Consider the following 22814-nt stretch of genomic DNA (forward strand, 5'->3'; position numbering starts at 1 on the left):
AACAGAATCACAATGTATTGCAGATATCATGTAAATGTATAAAATAATTCAGAAATTTAATCTGATTCAAGGGGAATTAGAATACCAAATGCGATAGACGTCGTATTCCTATAGTTAGACGTGATCAGCTGATGTGAGTTTGACTAACACAGCCAAATTTTAATAGGAATCCATGCAATTGTGAATTTCATGTTAGGGGGAAAGATTTCCCCATGGGTTCTAATTGGTCACTTCTAATTGGCAGGTTGATGAACAGAAAGCGGTGTAGGATGGATATTTTTCCAGCAAAATTACGCTAATGCGACTTCATCCTTACGAGCCAAAATCAAACACACCAGATATTTATGTCCATGACTCTGAAATTCAGTACATTTGTGTCGTAAAAATGAGATGGATTAGAAAAACAACACACAAATAGCAACAATTTATTTATATTGAAAATAAGTAACCAGTAACCAGTCAGTCAATCTTTGTCAGATCTTTTTTTTTTTCATTTGTCATACTTTTTACAAAATATTTTTGCTAGTTTAATGCTGCATTGAATGAGAATGATCTGCAAACAAGAAAAAATTGTCACATTTATTCAATATTAAACAAGAGTTGAATGTACATCTGCAACGGGGCCTTAGAAAAGACTGAATATCAACAGTGTTACATCACACCCGCTTTTCATTCCAACCCTTTTTATTTCCATACTTCATTCAATAAATTATTTAGTGCCAAATAATGAGATATGTTCTTAAGACATTGTGTTGACACATATGAATGTTATTGATCCCTGACAAAGTCAAAGCATTTTTAAGTAAAAGAAATGACATTAGTCCAATTCATTCCAAATCTGTGCAAGACACAGCTTCCGTTACGCTAAAAAAAATAAGGAAGCTTCTTTTTGTACATATATACGTTGGCAAAATACGATTTTCATGGTAAAATCCATAACTGAACACATCAGTCACAAGTGGAGATGTGGTGATATGGGTCTCTCTCTACACTTGGTACTGCAAAATATATTTTCTTTAGTTTTCATTCGTACAACAGCTATTTGTGCAATAGAGAAAATATAAGGCCTGAGTCTGGGATATTAATTCTTTTAATTTTCTGTATCACAGTCTCTCTCTCCCTTCATTCTGTGTTTCCAAGAAGGGAAGATTGGCTGGGAGAGTTTTCAAAGCCTTACAAAAATGAGACATTGGCATGTTTCTTTTCTCTCTCTCTCTTTTTTTTTTTTTTTTTTTTTTACAGTATACTGTACAAAGCTATTGGCAGATGTAGATGGTGCCAGTCTCGACATGTCCTGCTCGAGTTTGACCAGTTCTGTTACTAAAAAAAAAACAAGTGTGAAAGAGTCATTGTGCCGTCGACTTGTCCCTCTCCTCCTGTCATTTGAGGCTGAACGGACAGAACGAGAGGCAAAAGAAGAATACGGACGAAAGTTGAGATCCTTGGCTCAGAGGCTGGTGATCAGCTGCATTTGTCCATCGCTAGTGGGTTCACCGGAGCCGATGCAGCCCTCGCTAGCGCCTCCTCTGCTAATCTGATAGTAGGAAAGCGCTTGAGACCCGTCTCCCAGGTCGGGCAAGCTCTTGTAGCAGTGTTCCTCAAGTTCACTTTGAGCGGATGAGTGAGGGGAACCGTCGTCCTGTCCACTGACGAGGTCGGGGGATTCGGAAGGCGAGGAGGACTGTGAGTCTCTGAGATTGGGCATGCTTGTGTACAGCGAGTCCCTGTTGTTTGGCGAGGGCGCGTCGTCTTCCTCTCTATCTTCGTCTGGCTCTCTGCTGTCCTTCTGAGGCCTGGTGGCCTCCTGAGACGCCTTTTGAGCGCAGTAAAGGAGCGAATGAGTTCGTTGAGGCAGAAGCGGGGCCTCGAGGGCCTCCCGGTCGTTTGGGTGGAGGAGGAGAAGCTCCAGAGGCTGGTGACTGGCGGACGGCGGCGGAGCGGAGGTGTCGGCATCAGCAACTGCGACTTCGACTCCATTCCCGACACCCCCGTCACAGCTCTCCTGTGGAGACGGGTCTCTGTCCCTGCGGCTGTCGGGCCCCGGTTGGCATTTGGAGCCGGTTTGGTTTTGCGGCAGCTTGCGAGGCCTCAGGTTGTTGTGAACCAGCTCTGAGATGATCATCTTTTCCAAGGCGGCGTCGTCTATGCGCAGAGCGCAAGCGGGCGGGCAGATCAACGCGGGGTCTTCGTAGTCGTCCTCTCGCAGGGAGTAACTGTTGTTGAAGTTGTCGCTGAGAGGGAGAGTGTCCATGGTGCTGACGTCACGGCTGTTGCTCAGCGAGGGCTGGCCTGAAATGACAAACGGAAAATTCAGTCCAGTGAACAAATAGTAAGTGGCATGACAGAGAACGACTTGATATTTCTCATCACACTCAGTACATGCCAAATGCCAACTAAAAATAACATATTCAAAGAGGACCTATGATGCTTTTGTCCATGTTCATGTGTCTTTAGTGTGTAATGTTGCTGTTCCAAAGTCCCTCCAGCAGGAGGTTATCTTTATAGCCCTATTCGGACTGGATTAGATTAACATGGGGATCTAAACCTTCTGTAAAAAGGTCCGGAAAAATGACCTTGTGTAATGATAATCCCGTTCCCGCGCATGTTGGGTGTTTGCTCATGTGATAACAGAAGCAACGCCATCCGCACATGACAACAAGAAGGTTACCATGGTGCCGAAAGCAAGTTACTCCTCCCACTTCTGCTAGTTTTACTGAGATGTCTTATCCCGTGCGAATTGGGCATTAATATTACAGATGTCCTGAGGTAAAATTAGTTTACCCCCACCTCCCCATGTTAAAATAATCCCATCCGAATAGGGCTCATATCAGTGTTTCTGAACTCCCGAACTTCTTCTGGGAACAAACACAACACAATTTCCCTCATTTAAATAATTAATATGCAGAATAAAGGGGCGTGGCCTGCCTGAGTTAGTCAGTAGTGTGTTGAAACTGGTGGTTATAGTAAGTGCAGTCCAAGTGGTGGGACATTTCCCAAACACCAATCACAACACACTGCTCCAGCCGACCAATCAGAGCACATTGTGCTTTTCAGAAGGAGGGTCTTCATAGAGACAGGAACTAAACAGGGGTGCGTTTCCCATACAACAGCAGAACTCGCTGCCTAAAACGATCAAAGTAGGATGCGTCCTTTAAGAAATCAACTAGCTAGTCAGGAACAAATTGTTAAATAAAGACATTATTTTAGTTTTTTTGCACACAAAAAGTATTTTTGTTGTTTCATAAAATTAAGATTGAACCACCTAATGTGATGAAATATTTTAAGAAATATTTCTGGGCCTTGAAAGTGTTGATTAAATAGCAGTCTCTGGAGGGGTCAGAGAGCGCTCAGATTTCATCAAAAATAGCTTCATTTGTGTTCCGAAGATGAACGAAGGTCTTACGGTTTTGAAACGACATGAGGGTGAGGAATTAATTACAGAATTTCAATTTTGGAGCGAACTAACCCTTTAATGCGATGTATTTGGAAATTTTTTGTTCTTTATTATTTAACTGTCTAGATTTTATCAGTACATAATAAATAAATATTTATTTCAACTTGAATTCAAAATAACTCACAATTTCATGCATAACTTTTAATTCAGCTCAAAATATCTCACACTGGGTGTCTCTGCCGACACCCAATTGTGGAAAAATAATAATTTAACATGATATTTCACGACTCTTGCCACTAGATGGCCGTATAGCTCAATATGAGCTGTTCTGTTTGTCAGTTTCTTTCAAAATGCATTCAGATCCACATGTAGACACTATAAAATCCTTTTTTGGTCATTGTTTTGCATTTTTAGTTTAAATTTTGAGCATTTTTAGATTTGTATATGTGTAACTGAAGCATTCATCGTATTTCACTCATTCTTATGGGGGTCAAGTTGAGCAGCGATGGAAGGATTTGTTCAAATTATTGTTACATTGTTAACCACAAAAGTTCCAGAATCCAGTCAATTTTTTTTTGTGTATTTGTGGTTCAAGTGTGACAAGTCCTAGGGTCTTAGATCACTCTCATGAACACTCAATTTTTATTATTATTATTATTTATTTTTTAAAATGAGTTTTGGGTCAAAATGACCCGAGGGAATGATGAGGATGGCACACAGGTGGTTGGGTAATATATATATATATTTTTTAAATTTATCCGTTTGAGAATTAATTAATGGCAGATTTTTTTGCTATAAATTACAGACATGGCATCTAAATACTAATTATCATTTTTCTCAGTTATTTAGCTGTAATTCCAGATTCAATCATAGGCTCGTTCTTACGCACACGCACAACTGAGCTTTAAAAATCTTGACTAACTAAAATATGTAAATGACGTGTATGTATACGAAATAAAAAACTGTGTTGAATGTCAGCTTGCTTATTTTTCTCAAGATAAGGATTTATTAAGTCCACGTCATGCAAACAAGAAACTGTTTCTAACCAAATGTCGAGAGCTGTTGTTCCAACTACTGTGTGATGCTGTTTGAGAATGTTTGTTGGAGCTATGGTTTCAGGAAACACAGACTCGATGAATTATGCTGATAACGGCAGAATGCATTATGCGACCATAGTTGACTAATAGCGCTTTTGGCAAACGCACCCCAAAAGCATCACTGACTGAAAGGGAGGCGCTGCAAATATGGAGAATATGGGGGAAACAATTTGAACATTCAAGCAAGAAAACTACAAAAACAAAATCAAGACTTGAGCATAATAGGTCCTCTTATAAAGAGTAGAGATGCATGTCACTAAACAGAAACCGTCCAAACAAAATGTTCCATAAACTGATGTCCTTAACCGTATAGCACAGAGAAAAAGAATGTTAAAAGGCAGCCAGAGAACCTCTTGCAAAAACACAAAAAGAGCCATTACTGCAAATGAATGCCAGATGCATCAACACAAAACATGCTGTAAATGTTTGTATAGAGAAATGGAGGCATGTTTGTGGATCACAGCGATCACAGAGCGCAGGCAGGTTGCAAACACTCACATCATGTGTGTCTGCTCAGGCTAGCTGACCTGAGAACTGCCCATGTGCCAAAAGAAAAAGAGCTTCTTTAGAAAGTCGCAGCGAAGACAGAAAAGTGAGAAGTCATCAAGCAGAAATGCTTGCAAATTACAAACGTCTGAATTCAGTCCATCAAGATCCAGCTCACATTTTACTCACAATTCGAAAAAATATGCGAGAATTGTAATGCTACACATTGAAAATCAGACTCAAAATTATGATTTTTTTCTCTTAGGAAGAAACTTATTGTAAGAATTGGGAATTTCACGCTTGAATTTGATTTGAATTGGCCAGATGCCACAAGATAATTTAATGATGTCATTTGTGATGAAACAACATAATTAATTTTGCTCGTATTATTTTCATATAAATTGGTATTTTGTTCCAAGTTAATTAAGAACAAGTTTGCAGTGACAGCCTAATATAAATCTAGTCAACATGATCAAAATTATTAACAGCTATAAAAAGTGATTATCAATATGAACTATAACCACATAATACATTTTACTCCATAAAAAAAGGTAATTTATTTATGATATTTTAAATGAAGAAATGTATTTAAAAAGTACTAAATTTTTAGCATTTTAAACACTTCTTAATGTTTTTGTGGGGTAATTATGAAGTATTCATTAAAGCGGCAGTCTGTAAGTTTTGCCTCTTTGTCACCATCTCTGTTTGAAACCTGCAATTGCAGTTATTTGTGGAATTATCATCTTTACGTGGGTAGTGCATCGGCACGGCTCTCAGTGCAGATGAATCTAATGTTTTGAGGAATTATGTGGCTTGTCATTCATTCACCACACCTCTGTGGATACGGTACTTCGTCTTGGAGTATAACCAAAATAAGATTGTTCACTGGAAAATGTCATCTGAACAAGTAAGTAACATGCATGTGCCGGTATCAATTTTTCATGTTGTGATTAATTGCTGAAGCTTTTATCATGATATATGGTATTATCACAATATTGAAATAAATTGCAAAAAAAGTGTGTATATAACAAAAATAACTCTGAATGTTTAAATACAGTAATACAATGCACCAAAAATATATAAAAGTAACATTTTCAAACAGATTAAAGTGCAAAAGAATTACAATAACACATTACAATCATTATTTAATACATTAACTAAGATTGAGCAATAGCTACATTTGTTACAGAAAGTATTATGTTTTGTTAATGTTAGTTAAGAAATACAACTGATCATTGTTAGTTTTATTTTAGGTCCATTAAATAAGTTCTTTTGATTTTAGTAATGTTATTATACAGTAACTAATAAGTTAACATTACTTAGAATAATTAATTCTTTCTAAGTTTCTTTATAAGCTATTTGTCATTGTCAGTTTGGTAATAATGAATTAACACGTTAACTAATACTGTAAAGCCGTGTGTCTCAAAGTTTTACTGAACAATTACAAATAATCAGAACATTTCTAATTATTAGGGCATGTAGGTTAGATTAAAATATATAAAAAAATGTAAGTTTGAAAATAAATAGCCTATTAATTCTTTAAGTATTAAGTATTTGGTGCTGTAATGAACAACACTGAGATAACAAAAATTGAATGGCTGTTTTTGGAGTCTATACAAAATGTATAGCGGGTTTCCGCTGCTTTCTGCAGTTCCATCAGCGCCCTCTGCTGTCCTCAAAGCTTCAGCCATTTGGCTTGTTTATACCTGAGCGCGTGTCCCTTTGAATACAGCGGTGTTGAGCATTTTATACGGTTGGTGGGCAAAGTATTCTTAAGTGCATTATAAAAATAAATGTAAATGTTAAAAATGTAATAATTGTTAATAAATTATTATTTACGGTATTTTGAGGTGCTCATGATAACAATATCGTCCATATTCATTACCGTGATATATCGCATTACCGAAAACTGGCACGTCTACTTAAATCGTATTACAGCTAACCTTGCAAATTATTATACTATGTTCTCAAATTGTTAATGTTACCATCATCAGCATTGTGTGACTACGTGTATTTATTGTGCATTAGCTTTACCTGTACATTGAAATTTCAATCCACATCAAAATTATATGTTTAATTATTCCAGCTGTTTTGTGAAAATGCTATAAATGATCCGCCACCTGCAGCATCCTCACATGCGATACTACTATTAGCCGGACTCCTTCTTTATGTAAACGGACATGACATGATGATGCAAAGATGAACAGCAAAAGCTTGTATTTCCAGCAGAAACCTACCAGAACAAGCTTACCGTAGTGAATCCGGCTAAGGTAAGGAGATCATTTTGAACATTGGCTGGTTATGCACTTGCTCAAAAATTGATTTCAGATCACTTAACCAAAAAAAAAGAGTTACAGACTGCAGCTTTAATGTATTAAAACCAATGCCAATGATATGAAATTTCTTTCATTTCCATTCCATTTGAATTCCTACATGTACTTCTAAACTAAATGAAATTCTCGCTCTTTCAGAAGAGTCCCTGGTTGTTCCAGACGTCTTTGACTGAAGAATAATGGAGGCTGCTGAGCTCTTGTGAACCTTTTATGCAGAAAAGCCCTTTGATTTCCTCAGACCTGTGCCTCGACACAATCCGGTCTCTCCGCTCTGCTGGACTTGGTTTTTGACTCATGATTTTCAGCTCTTAGACCTTAAATAAAGGCGTGTGCGTTTACAAACCACATCCAATTAATTGCATTTGCCAAAGATTTATCAAAGATTAATCTCAAAGATGATCCAGAGAAATGGAATGCGTTGTCTTTTTTTTTCCTTCCCAATTCAAATGATATTCAAATTCAGGAATTTAAATTTAAAATGTCCCACTACATTTTTGAATGGCACCCAAAACGTTCAAACAAAATATAATCAATATTTAGCTCAAATATGATTTTAGCCAGTTATTCCAGTTGACGTCCATGACCAGAAGTGTTATTAATAGAGTATGAATGTAGAACAGAATTATAATTCATGTATTTGATTTTTTTTTTTTTATGATTTGTGAGTCGACTTTAGTGAGTGAATCTTTCAGAAGGCTGAATGCAGGTGGTGTAACAGGTAATTAAATTAATAAAAAAAGTAATTGTTTAGGCCTAAATGAACATCTGGAGTCATAATTACAAAGCAGTGTGAAATATCAACAGTGTTCCTTAAGTAAAAAAATTAAATAAAAAATTGGTGACAGAACAGAGAGTGGGGAAAATCATGCAGAGCACAGGATGGATTTAAATAACTTCAGATAGCAGGGATGTGAAAACCATATCTGTGTTCTGCTAAGAAATAAAGAGAGTCTCGTTTTAGAGCGTGAAACAGCCATCAAAGGGTTGAACGAGAGGAGAGCGGGAGAAAGGAAGGACAAAAATAAAGCAAACAGGCATAAAACATCATCTGAGCCGAGGTTATTTGCATTTGTTTATGCGCTGGCGAAGGGTTTAATCCAGACCGGAGCTGTCTGGAGAGCCTGGCCAACAGATGCAGACACAATGCTGCTGGACAAGCTGGAAAGCAGGATTTCTGGGAGAAAAGCCAGGTCAGATCTATGACTGTTCGCTGTCGGAGATATGCGGCATGCACTCAGTGTTCACAATGGGCACGGCTATTCTTTTCTTCGTCTGCTGGTGTTTGTCTAAGAGTGAAGGTCTCAGTTCTTTCTCTTTTCAGTTACTAAATAGTTTCTTTTGTTTACTCCTTCTGCCTTAGGCATCACGCGGTGCCTTCAAGCTGCAGTCGGCCCTGAGACTCCCGAAAACACATAACGCTTATATTTAATTAGCAGAGCGAACACATTCATCCACATGTCCATAAACAGTACTAAATCTGTCAGTGTTCTTATACTCACAAAGAGCTACACTATTTAAGAGACATATGCTGTAAATTAGCATATTTTACCATAAAACTGATTTTATTAAAAAATATCTACAATGTTTGTATAATGTATTTAATTCTGGTCTTCTTAGACTGTTGAAGCTACAGCAGATCGTGCCGTTTTATACTCTACCTGGCTTAAAATGTTGATTAAATGCATTTGGATTAAATGTTTTTATTTTTGACAATACAATATTAAATGGCAAATGCTGACTATTATACTCAAATGACTCAAACAAAGTGATCTGTGGTTCAATAGTTGGTTCAAGCGTATGTGTTTTACTCTTCACATTCATCAGTCTACTATACGAAAGAGGTCTGGCATCGTTTTCTTTGTGTCTGGATTCCTCTCATAATGCTCTCTAACAACGGCACTACAGAGAACAGGCTCTGATTCACAAACACTTCCCTCTTTCTTCTGCAGAGCCGATGGTTTAAATCCATTCGTCACACTATATAAAGCTACAGAACACGCTGAATTCATGCAGGACTGCAGCAGGATGTGGAAGTGCAACTGTAGTAGCCTTAAAAAGTGAAAACTTGTACAATAAATAATGTGCTTTATCTGTGCTTTGGTAGGATGACTCTTATGGAAAACATTTATTATCAAAATGTGGTCTTTTTTGTTTAACGTAAACGCATGGTTGTTTAACATAATCTTTGTGTGGTTTGTTACAACAATTGTTGTATTTAATGTGTATATATTATATTTAAGACTAAACCTTGGTAATAATAATAATTTAGAAAAAAAACTACATGTCACTAGAATGTCTCTCAAAGGCCAAAAACCACCAGGCCAGTGTTATATATTTTGTTCAGTTTTACAATATCCCAAACGTTTCCAACTATTTGTAGATTTTGAGAAAATTATATATATTTATATATATATAATAAGATAATTATATATATATATATATATATATATATATATATATATATATATATATATATATATATATATATATATATATATATATATTGCAATTTAGGTTTGATTTACTTTTAATTTCAGTTTTAGTTTATTTTTATTTCCAGTTAATAATTTTAGTGCTTCAGCTTAAACTTATTTTAATTTATTAACATATTTCCATTTAGTACATTTTTTACCAACTAATATTCATATTTGATTTTATCTCGCCTTCATTTCAACTGAACAGAAATGTTTTGTAATAGTTTTAGTTAATGATAATAACCCTTGCTGATATAATGCCAACACAGGCTGTGCACTGAACGCTATAAAACAAGAAAAAATATAAAGCATGAACACATCGTTCACAAAACAAAACTCGTCTCAAAAACACATCAAAATTCAAAAGGGTGAACTAATAATTTGGAGGTAATGGTAATAGAAAAAGCAAAAGATTCATGCAGCTGAAAAACGAGTTTTGAAAGGAAGAGCGGCCGCAGTGATTTCATTACAGCCGCTGCGAATGACAGTTAAGAGTGTTAATAGAGCTGTATTTCTCCAACCCACACCACCTCAACATTCCCAACCGGCAGAACCGGAACAGCCCCGTAGAGCACCTGGAGGAGACGGCGTGCTGCAGACGATGGTTTCGGCGAGAAGGTTGTTATAGCGGTTGTTAGTGTCGTGAGGCCTGAGGAGAGGGTTAGTTAGCAGATAGTTGCCCGTCATTCCTGTTGAATAGATAAAGAGAGGAGCATGAGATAAGAGGAGAGGTCTAGGAAAGCAGAACAGAAGAAAACAGGAGACAACCACAGATGGGTTCAGAAGATTTGCAGATATTTCAGATATGTGAACAGAACGGCCCACCAACCAAATGCACAGAAGTAAACAAGTATATCTCTTCGTTATTCACTAGAACTGATGTGATGATTGACATTTTTGACACTAGTGTTTATGTTTATGCTTACAGCATGCCAAATCACAGAGAAATATTGTTAGATTATACTTATGACTGCTACAAAAACACTATTATATGACCTTCCATTTCCAAATCAAGGACCCTGTTTACACCAGGTATTAAGATGCGTTTTGGTCGATCGGATCGCAAGTGGATGTTGCTTAATACAAGTGTAAACAGGGTCAAAAACTTTGAGCTTGTCCACTTTTTAACCACTTCCAGAGGTCATCGAAAACACATCCACATTGAAGAGCCACTAAAATACTCTCCGCCTTCTGACCTAATGCGTGAGCCTTATGGGAAGAGCTAGCCAGACGGGATTTCAATGGCTGAAGACCGAAGTTTGGTTTGAAGAGGAAAAACGTACCAAGCGCCAGAGACCTCATTTTATAATCACTGAGGCTGTTCACTGAATTCAGCGCTCTCGCCAAAACTCCTGTTATGATATCCAATCATTGGACATCTACTTCAATTTTGTTCATTTTCTCATCGCCTGCACAGTGGAGAGTTCTTTGCAGCTTAATATGAACAAAACCAAAGAAATGTGTTGTGGGGCTAAAAAATGCACGCACACTTTTGTTACTCAATGGAAAGGAAATTGAGCATGTGGGAACTTTTAAATACCTGGGAACAGAGATTGACTCCCAGTTTGATCAGTGTTTTTAAAAAGGTCCAACTTACCATCATCTAGGCTTACTGAGGAAACTGAGTAGTTTTAATATTGAAAAGGACATTCTGATAGTTGTGTATAAATCACTCATTGAATCTGTGCTCACTTTAATATTGCATCCTGGTCCAACTCTCTATCTGTTAAACACAAGAACAGGATCTGAAGGATTATTACAATTGCTGGATAAATTATTGGTGAGAATCAAGTACATCTACTTGATTTGACTTTACTACGCTTCTGTTATTGTGGCAGGTTCTTCCCATCCTCTATATAGTTCAGTTCAAGTACTTCCATCTGGTAGACGGTACAACGCACCTTTGGTGAAAAAGGCCAAGTATAAGAAGACCTTTATTCCAACTGTCACTGATATTTTAAATAGGATCTTAAGATGAATGTTTGTTTTTTATTATACATTTTTATTATAAATTGTTGTTGTTTGGGGGGGTTTTTTGTATTGTTTGTCGAGCCTTTTGTCTACCCCTGTAGGGATAGACACATTTTTTTATTTATTAAATCGAATGATAAAAAAGCTGTCTTAATTTTCCAATGAATCTCTTATTTACGTCACGTTTACACTTTGTTGGTTATAATGAAAGGATTCACGATGCGTTTTTAAGCTTATTTTTAACTAACTTAATGACTAGCACCTCTGATTGGCCATTGCTCCAAAGATATGATTGTGCTAATGAAAAATTATCTTTATCATTGTAAAGATATTACAATGCTCTACGCTTGTAAATATCCTTTACATAAATAGTCCTCACTTTAGATGAGCTCACAAAAAAAGTTAAATGGCAACTACTAAATGTTTTAACACTACTTATATTAATCATGAATTACAGAAGGAACACATCTTAATAAAGCATTTATTAACACACTGAGAAACTGTATTTTTAAATAACGTATAAATGGCTGTACATTTAAATAGTTTATTAATCATTTACTTTCTAAGTGAGCTTATGAACCACTGACAACTCCTAAATAACTGGTTTGTAAATAATGTAATAATTAATTTAGAAATAATAAATTGATCATAATAAATAAAGTATGAAAATGCAATTATTAAACACATTATAGATATGCTAATAAATAAAGAACAAAACATTTACAGCTGTATTTATAAACTGCTTATTAATGTATATTAATGCTTTTATAAATGATGAACTAACTATTTACTAATGCTTAACTTATGTTATCGGGGTTGGTTAAAGAAAATGCCAAACTATATTCTGGGCTCATCTGCTCGCTTGTATCATTAATAAGCTGTAAACTGAATTTGATCATTTAATAACACTGTTTTAGCACATTAAGTGTTTTATAACGTCCCACTGTTTTTACTGATTGAAATACTGCAGCTGGTGCTGTATATGGAACACAAGAGCCCAAAACTTGCATTTCGTTCACATATTTTTGTTTTTCTTCTTTTGAGAGGTGATCTAAATATTCATGGCTTGTAACAGATGGGAAATTGACAGGCCTGTGCTGCAGTTTAAGGACGTTTTGCTCTCTGTGCCAGTCATGTGACTAAAAACTATGAATTGATTGATTGATGTATTATATATTGTTATAATTCTTAAATAGTTTTTTTCTCTAAATCTCACTATTAATTAATTATTAACAATGACTTGTCTCAATAGACTCCTAATTACTGGTTATTAACAACTAGTAAGGTAGTTAAGTTTAAGTATTGGGTAGGATTAAAAGATGTTGAAGAATACTATCATGCAGAATAAGGCATTTATATGTGCTTTATAAGTATTAATAAACAGCCAATATCCTAATAATATAATCCTAATAATGCATGATAATAAGCAACTACTTAATAGTGAGAATTGAACCCTAAACTAACTAACTAACTAACTAACTAACTAACAAAACAAAAAAATGGTAACACTTACAGTCTTTATATATAATGCATTATACAAATTTTAATTATGCCTTATAATGCACCTTATAATGTATTAGATGATCTCATGAATAACTGTAACCACCGTCATAATATATTATTATGCTCATCTTTTCGCTGTTATAAATTTAGCAAATATCATAATGCATTTGACATTTTTTACAATTATTTAAGAAAAGATATAATGCATTATAATATACAATTATAAATAAATATCTTTATACACAAAGGCTTTAAAGCTACACTGTGTGATATTTCCCCCATCTAGCGGTGTAAAGGTATATGACAATCCAGTGAATATTAGTTTCTGTTCCTCTAAATTCCGATTTCGTTTTAACTCCTACGGTGGCCAATTTAGTCCAAGATTAACATGGCTTCCAGTTCGACCTTGTTCATGACTGCCATCGAGTGTTAAAACGCGAAAAGCGAAGCTTGAATTTACGGGTATGTCCCTCTTTGGCTAATGTACTTTCAAGATGGAGGGGCAGCATGGCAACCGGTATCCGAACCCCTCACCCGTATGTATTTTCAATGGCATATTATAAACTTATGAAAATACTTTATAACTTGAAAGAAGTAAATATACATTAATGAGCACATATTTTTTTGAAAGAACTAAGTGTTTTTTTAACTAAGAACAAACTAAAAAGGTTACACAATGTAGCTTTAAGTAAAGTGTTACCAAAAAGTTAACATTTTTAATTATTATTTTTTTATTTATTATTATTAATAATATGTCCTCGCTCTGGCTCTGTAGAAAATAATCTGCATTCATATATCAGTGATTTTTATATTACATTCAAGTAACTTCAGTCCGCATAGATCATCAAAACTGTGCTAAATTGTCATAGCGTCCTTGTTACACGTTACATGTAGTTACTATGATAATCACTATAAACAGTGAACATCAGACTCTCAGTCAGCGAGCGGGAAAAGCCCAATAGTGTCTCTGAATCTATGGTAGCGTGTCTGAAAGCTCAGTGTTTCACTGGGTAAGATCTGTCACCTTGGTTCAGCGTGGAAGTGCTGTTGATATCTCCGGAGATGAAGGAAGACTCTGACTGTTTCCTAACAGTGTCGTTCCACATCCTCCTGATGCGGCTCTACGGCGAGAGAAACACACGTTCGCCGATTAATGCAGAACGAGCAAACAGCTTTGAAACCCCTAAACCCTTAAATAGGACACTATTTGAGGGGACAGCCATTTGTAGTGGTTTCCGAAACCATAGTGGATGTTATCAAGTGCACTCATTCAATCCCACAATGCACCGCAATAACGAGTGGACAACTGATGTATGCTAAATGGCTAGAGAATACCCGCAATGCACTGTGAGAGTCACAGGCTGAATGAATTCCCACGTCTGACCAGTAGATGGTGCCTGCAGCTGAATCATCCATCTATCCATCCACTTTATATGTGGGTACAGCGTAATATCAAACAGGAATAATTCCTTTTTAATTGATTATTAAAGGGACTAATTATGGTTTATACATAGCGTGTAAAATGTGTGTACTTTATCAAAGTATATTTATTTAGGGAATCTTACTTAACGACATTCAAATCATACAAATATCATTCTTTTGACTTCACTGAATTCACTCATTATTTTGAACTGAAGAAATAGAAACAACAGCCATGTCTAATTCGTGAACAAGGCGGTTCTGTTCCCCTGCTGAACCGCCTCAAATGTGAATTGGACTGATTATAATCGCAGCTGTTCTGCTGTCAACATGTCACTGATTTATTGATCCGGGCAGAGCACGTCTTCTTGAAACTCACTCAGTTGTTCTTGTCTGCCTCAAAATGAAACGTCGAGTGACAGATGCGGTGAACATTTAATCATACAGAATTATATTACTGATCAATGTAAATGAAAATCATATTTAAGTTAGTTTGTGACGTAAATCTGCGGCAAAAAGTGTATGAAACGCTTGAATGTGGTTCACATGACCATATCTTCACATCACTCTCTACAGCAGGGGTCTCAAACTCGCGGGCCACTTGCAGGATGATATTTTGTGGCCCCCTACTTGACATCAACGTTTAGTGTTTTGCGGAGTCATGCTTTCTGCTTCACTTTGTGTGTGTGTGTGTGTGTGTGTGTATAAGAGAGAGTTAAGGCGGCCCTCCCTCATGCAGTGTAATTGGTTGACACCGCATGATTGACAGGAACAGAGGCTGATCAGACAGTTGAAACAAATGTGGTTTAACAGCGCTCAGATGGCCAATCAAATCAAAGTAGGCAGGGTTTACATTCTCTTTTGCTCATGTAGTCTACACAGACACACACACACACACACACACACACACACACACACACACACACACACACACACACACACACACACAAAGACGAGCGCATCAATCTATCGGGTAATCTCTCTGGTGAAATCACAAAACTAAATGCACACTCACAAATGCAGTGTTCATGCTCTTAACATACAATCATTGATGAACATTTTACTGAAGAAGAAAACTATATGTGAGCGGATCAGAACTCGGAACATCTGGGGCGATTTACTAAAAGTCTACTATTAGACGACTGAGGAACCCAAATATAAGCAGCAGATGTAGCCTACTTATTTATTTACTCATGCGAAGAATCTCGGGACTAATAATATATTTGACAAATTAATGCAATATTGTTTGCAAATAGTCCCAAATAGATTATTTCCCAACTAGAATTTGACCCAGAATTTCCCTAGCCGACCAATCAGAGCACATTGTGCTTTATAGAAGGTGGGGCTTCAGAAACAGGAACTAAACAGAGTGTTACTGACAGAATGGGAAGAGAGGTGCTGCAGCAATGGAGAATATGGGGGAAATAATCAACATTCAAGCATGTTGCTTTACTGCACATGGTTTTTCATAATGATAGACCTGGAGAGGTTATAGACTTACCTGTGTGGCAGATGAATATCGAGCAGTGGACCTGGAGGCCGAGGACTTGTTAGCGCTGTGGGGTCCTTCAGAGGGAAGAGCACTACAGCACTGAGACTGCCGGAAACACTTGCTGTACTCTTTACGCACCTATGATGACACAAGCCAACATCAGGTCAGTTAACAACCAAACGCAAAGCCCAGAGCAAAAAAAATTACACCAGCAAGGGGTAGGAGACACACATGATGTACACCAGTGGCCAAAAGTGATGTCCAGAGGGGATATTTGTTTTTAACAACCCATCAAAATATGAGGATAACATTTTATATATATCTATTTTAAATACATTAAATGTGAGATAGAGAACACTAAACTCGTTTAAGGTATTTATCTAATAAAATTATTTGGCAAAAAAGGGTAAACTGCAGCTACAGGTTTTCTTTTACAGGAAAAAGCATGCACTGACTACATCATTATCAGTTATTAATATTATGTTGGTTCTCTCTTGTTTTTGCATGCGTTCATAATTTCTTTGTACAAAAGCCTGGCCAAAAATCATGTCGGCACAATGTTTCATTGCGTTATCACATATTAAACAACTGAATCCAAGCACAACTTTGGTGGCGCTAACGCAGAGGACTTGAGAACAGCCAGACAATTACTGCAATAAAGCATTTGTAGATAATTAAGAACCCTATGATTAAAGTGTAAATACAGTATCTACAGATTAAAGTGCGAGTTCAACAATTAATTTGAATCACACTTGCAGTAAAATATATCATGTGCTGCTTAAATATAGACTACAGACAGGTGCTGAATTCTGAAACAGAAGTTCTTCGCTTGTCTCATTAGCACAAAGCAAGATTCAATATTAATATTAAATGAATAAAACACAGAACTTAATGAATATCTGTGTTACATAATACAAATATACAAGATTTAAACTCTTTATTTATTAGTGTCTTTGCTGCTGGTCTTTGATAATAAAATTTGACCAAGCAAACAACAAATTGCTTTACATGAGGCAAAAATCACGTTTAATTGTTTGTTTGTTTTATTATTGCTGAAAGGAGAGTGTTGAACTTCTCCAGATTATTTTAATATCTGTAAAAGATGAGTTTGGTCGAGGGCTTGGTATTGACACAAATTTCACCATTCAATTTTAATTCGATTCAGTCTTGTGATTCCATATCGATTAATTTTAGAAATATGTCAGGTACAGTACATAGAACATTTTCTCAAGAAAAAATATATAATGCAGTAAACTATACAGGCAGTCAGTTGGTACTACATTACTATAATATGTATTAACCATCAATATTATAGTAACGTATTTTAAAACCATATTAACTGATGTGTATATAAACACTTAAATTACAAAAGTTGTAAATTAAAAGATAAGTGTCAATTCTTAAAAATGAGAATCGAATAAAATCGAGAGATAAATATTTTTTCACCCAGCCCTATTTGTGTTGCGTCCTCTATTGTATGAGTGGGAATTAGCACATTTAGTTTAATCCTGGTGCGAAAGGACGATTCTTCTGCAATTTGTTTACTTTTGCTCATTGTGTTTGCTGTGAAAGGCTCTTATGGCTCTTAGGTTATTTATATGCATATAATTATTTAATTTAAATTAAAAGCTTGATATTGTGAAAATATAACTGCTCGCATGTAAAACTGCTCAAACTGGATTGCAAACAGTAATGTTGACTTTACCATTATAACTAAATATATATTTTCTTTAATACATAAAAGAAATAACGTCTTAAAACAATCCATTAAAAAAACATTCAAATTTTCTACTGACTTCAAGTGCCATGAGCTCAAACAATTCTAGTTTAACTAAATACAATAAATAAACATCTCAGCCAGAAAATAAATGGCATTATAAATCAACATTTGACATACTCAGCACCCTTCAATAATGAAGAATGTGGTGTATGATAAAACTTTTCACAGTAGGGCTTGGGTTTACCTTCTTCTGCAGCAGACAGTGGAAGATGAAGATGAACATCCCTTGCAAGGTGTTGAAGATGGTGAAGAGGTACGCCATAATTACTGAAGAGTCGTTCAAGAAAAACAGGCCAAACGACCACGTCAGACAGAGAAGACAGAGCAATGCGAAAGCACCAAACACCCAGGACCTGAAAATGACAGGTGAATGGTTTAAAACACATTTTGTAGCATTTTGAGAACAATATCAGGGCCAGCAAACCCTTCTCTGCCAGCATAACAGCTCTAAAAATGATTGAATACATTTTTGTCCCTTTATTTCTCTTTTTGCTTATGTATTTACTATCTCTTTCCAATCCTGATTCTATCCATTTGTAGATGTTGTCAGTGTACAGACAAATTACGGCGTTTCCCTTGACAATGAAGCGCAAGTCCCTTAGTTTCCAGTGAATGATTCCAATCTACTTTCTACTATTCATCAGCCAGTCAACTATTTCTGTTTGTATCTGTTTATATATGTAGGCCATGCAAGAAGCTTTGTGTGTGTCTGTCTGAATTAGTTTATAGCAGTTTTATGCACTGATTAATCTCATTTACATTGTTTCTACACCTTGTTGATTGTAACGAGAGCATTCGCAAGCGTAAAGAAGCTCATGCTGAGCAAAACTCTGGCGATTTGAGCAGTACTGAGCTTATTTCCCCTCTCTGATTGATTAATTTAATTGCCTTTGATTGGCTATTGCATTCATTAGCTCAGTTTTGCTCAGAAAACGCAAACACACAAATTAATGACTGGGGAAAAAAAAGACCCATTTAAAAGAATGATTTGTTTGCGAATAGGAAACACACAGTCATTTACGCCGCGCTCTCTCGCCTCATACATTGTATCCTGTTTTGGTAAGTAAAACTATTTATACAACAGTTCTTTCTGGTTCTTGAATCTGATTGGTTTAGAGCCTTTTCCAGCCATGCAATATTCTCCCAGCATCAGCACTCAAACATTTCACTGTTTGTATCACTCCGCTTGTGTCGAGAGTCATGGTGCTCAAGGCAAATTCACCAAATGTGTTTTTTATTTTTAAGTTATTTTTTTTACAAATTCTACTGTTGTTGTGTCATGGATTGTAGTTTTAGGGTTTTTTTTTAGGTGAGATTGTAGTTATTTAGACCTCAAACATAAACATTGCGCCTGTTTTAAAATCCGCTATCACAGATGTGAGCTCCAGAAAGTCAGCGGACGTTCAGCGCTCATGTACCCGCTTAGAACATCTTCATCCCAGACAATCCTGAGGGAATTTGCTGCTGGCTCTTACTCTATGTAGATAATGGTTAAACATGATATATAAATAATATATTTGGGAAATTAGAAGAAAATTAAGTTTCATAACTTTATATTTAGTCTACATTGAACTTTCTGTACTAGAGCACTGCCTTTTGAATGTTTGACTGAATTGTTTGCTTGAGTTAAGTTCATATGGTCTTTTATAATGGCTATAGTTTTTCAAATAAATATTGTTGTTCAATAAATATTATTTTTTATTCAAATAATATGCCATATTTCATATTGAAAAAGGGTCCTTCAATGAAGCGACGTGTATCTTTGTTACTAGTTCTACAGTGACGTTTTCAAATTAGTAATGGAGGCTTGGGCTCAATTGTCAAACTGTCAACTTGAGATTTGAATTCATGGTAGAAGAAGTGGTTCTGCACAAAAGAGGGTTTATAAAAAGACACTCCGTTGTTGTTTCTGATTTATTTACACCAAGCCTGCAGCACTCTTGTAAATAACTGAAGCCTTTGCGCCTCGATCGCCCCCGGTGGTTGGTCCCAGTATAGCTCATAATCCACGCCCATCTGTGTTTTCGAAATGAACGGTTTTCTAATAACAATTTTTTCCCCAAAGTTGGTTTCTGTCATTATAGGCAGTTTTTATCACGATGATTTCATTTCAAGTGTTCTTTCTTTAAAATAAGTTTAGTTAGTAATTTCTAATACATTTTTAGTGCAATATTTTTATATTTGATGCTATAAAAACGGGGGTTGTAATGTCATGATTGACAGCTGAGATTGACGGCTTCTCTGAGTGACTTAACTGACTTTTTTTTGTGCTTTTCGTGAGGGGATTGGAGCTTTAACTTTAATTTCTACATTTCTATAACTGTTTATTTCACATCAACATATTGAATTGTTCTGCATCAGAGTGTGGGCTGGCTTTTGACATCTTGCCTCTACTTCCTGCTCTCTGGGATGCAATTGGATAGCGCTACAACCAACCAAAGCAACGTGAAGCGGAGCTAGTTTAAACTTATTTTTAAAAAGTGCTAATTAAACTTTCGCCGTATCCGGTCGGCAAAACTCAGAACAAATCTTCCGTTCTTAAGAATGATTTCAGTGCCGTTCTTTGTACTTTTCTCAGAGAAAAGCCTAAATCCAAGTCTTCCAGAGTCGCGGCCAAAGCTGATTCGAAAGACCGCCGCTCGTCAGTAGCACGCAACTCTGCCGTCATTATGTTAAGCCTGCCCACCGACTCTATACACGATGTGATTGGCCTGACCAGAGTTTTTCCAGCTCAGAAGTCTATGGAGATTTAGATGACACTAGTGGCAAACTAGATTTTCTGCCGCTAGGGTGTGTCTAGATTTCTAGGCTATGATTTCCACACTCGTGATGACTGTTGTGTAAACGCAATATCACACTTGTAGGAATTCAAAATCCCTTTATGTATCTTTCGCCTGCGAGTCGAAACGTCTGTTGTATTATTCCCCTGTGAAATAGTGAGTAAAAGGATTTAACATTTTGAGTCCTGATCATAGCTATATTTTTGCAAATAGGAAATCCATTCATAAACTGAACCCACTCCTACGATTAGACCACCCAGTTATAGAAGAGTTTAAGACAGCAGTATATCACAGCACTCGTTCCCAATAGAGTTTCCTACAACTATTCCTGTGGATCAGATGTCCTGAACGGATGATCCCTTCAAATGGACACGACAAGGGAAAACTTCTCTTCGTCTTCAGCTGCATTTTTAAAAGTAACTGCAATGACTTTGGGCCCAATAAAACTTCCTGCGTATCATTCCATTGTATGGCCCATCTGGAAATATGCACGTAGTTAATGTTTATGAGAGGGTCAGTCGGCAATAACACATTGCAGGAAAAGAAGGAAAAAGTTAACACGGTGCTTGAAAAGTTAATGCTTCCTCTAATTATTCCCATAATCCCCAATTAGCTGTATTCAAGTATTTACAGGTCCGGCTCCAGATGCAACCTCTACCTCACGTGCAATCTTTACCGCAGAACGCCAGATTGTGGAGATACAAATCACACTGTTATCGTTTTAAAGGCTTGCCACTTTGAATAAAGCAATCAAGATGATAAGTTGGGACAACAAAATAGTTGAGTTGTGAACATGAAAGAAAGCGAAACTGTGCCGACAGCTGGGCTGTGCTGAAGATTGATCTTACCGTATGCTCTCCAGTCGGCTGGAATCAGGTTTCATAGACATTGAGTGCTTTACCATCTTGTACATAGTCACTGCCAGAAAGATGAGATTGAGCTGTGGGAAAAGATAAAACATGTTGAGAAGACCACACAGCTTTCCCACAGCTCTTGGAACGCACGTTTGCAATCCATCATTCACATGGCTTATTTGTCAAACATCATTTAAAATTCATATTTGCAGCCGGAGAGCGGCATGTAACAGTTACATGGGTGGGAATAGCAGAACATCTTTTTTGGGTCATGTGATCATCGGGCTATTAGACGACTGTAGCGAAAGCGTGGTTTATTTTGGCTTCAGTACACTATGATCTGAACTATGAAGTATAGCCTTCAATAATTCATCATGTAGACAGCAACTGCAAAAATGTCACAAGGCAAGAATGGATGAACTCTATCGGGAGTTTCCAAGACTGCATAGACCATTTGGAAAGGTGTTCAGTTCTTCACACGATGATTAAAATAGATCTGAGACTCGAGTTAGTACAGAAGCTTGTAAGAATGTTAATATTTCTTCCAGCATGAAAATAAAGTGCTAGCATTTGTTCCTAATTTTGATATTAAAGATTATCGGAGACAAACGGCGCATAGGCGCCTCCTCAGACTGGTGTAAGTCATAACTTTGGCCCTGAAAATGTCTGCTTGCTGGCAAGAACTTGTGTTTTTCTTCACCGCCCCGAACATGGGAATGTAATTCAGGCTGACCAGAGAAGACCTCTTAAAGAAACACACTTCGTGGAAAGAGAAAAATGAGGCCCGAAAAAAAAAATATCATCTATTTTAAATATGTGGAACAGAAAAAGAGCAAGCTGTTAAAAGAGGTATTTTGTCTCCATGCAGACTTTCCAAACTTCTCCAAAAAATGCCCGTAAATAACTGTCTTTCAATCAAATCCACAAAAACAAAATACTCTAAAATGGCATTAAATAAGTGGAAAACTCCTGCAAACTGACAACTTCAAAAATTAGGTTAAATTGAGAGTTTCTGGAGTGTTGAATATCTACATATTTTATTTCGAAATGTGGGTCACATATTGACAATGTAACAATAGTTGGGGAAAACATTTGATTTAAGTACTGGCTGTGTGTATAGGGTACATGGACACATTATGTTCACTTGGTATATTGTGTTTGACTACAATAAGAAAAAAATACATTACAAATTAGTAAACACATTACAGCTTCAGATACAAGAGAATAAAAA

At 36.5% G+C, this 22814-nt stretch overlaps 1 protein-coding gene across 11 annotated transcripts in view; it reads right to left on the reverse strand.

The window, feature by feature from the left end:
- Window positions 1-409: 409 nt before the first annotated feature.
- Window positions 410-22814, reverse strand: part of LOC137088889 (adhesion G protein-coupled receptor L2-like) — a 161441-nt gene continuing 139036 nt past the window's right edge. For 4 of the 11 annotated variants that reach the window (XM_067452257.1, XM_067452255.1, XM_067452256.1 and 1 more), the window contains 6 exons: window positions 21578-21669; window positions 18134-18302; window positions 16179-16307; window positions 14283-14379; window positions 10360-10473; window positions 410-2289 (listed from right to left, as the gene is read on the reverse strand). In XM_067452257.1, coding sequence (XP_067308358.1) covers window positions 1448-2289; window positions 10360-10473; window positions 14283-14379; window positions 16179-16307; window positions 18134-18302; window positions 21578-21669 — 1443 coding nt within the window. In that variant the 3' untranslated portion in view covers window positions 410-1447. Of the gene's footprint in view, window positions 2290-4989; window positions 5026-10314; window positions 10474-14282; window positions 14380-16178; window positions 16308-18133; window positions 18303-21577; window positions 21670-22814 lie in introns of all 11 variants that reach the window. The other 7 variants (XM_067452259.1, XM_067452263.1, XM_067452264.1 and 4 more) reach the window with 4 other exon arrangements.

Source organism: Pseudorasbora parva, chromosome 9 (genome assembly GCF_024679245.1).
Source record: "Pseudorasbora parva isolate DD20220531a chromosome 9, ASM2467924v1, whole genome shotgun sequence".
Classification (NCBI taxonomy): domain Eukaryota; kingdom Metazoa; phylum Chordata; class Actinopteri; order Cypriniformes; family Gobionidae; genus Pseudorasbora; species Pseudorasbora parva.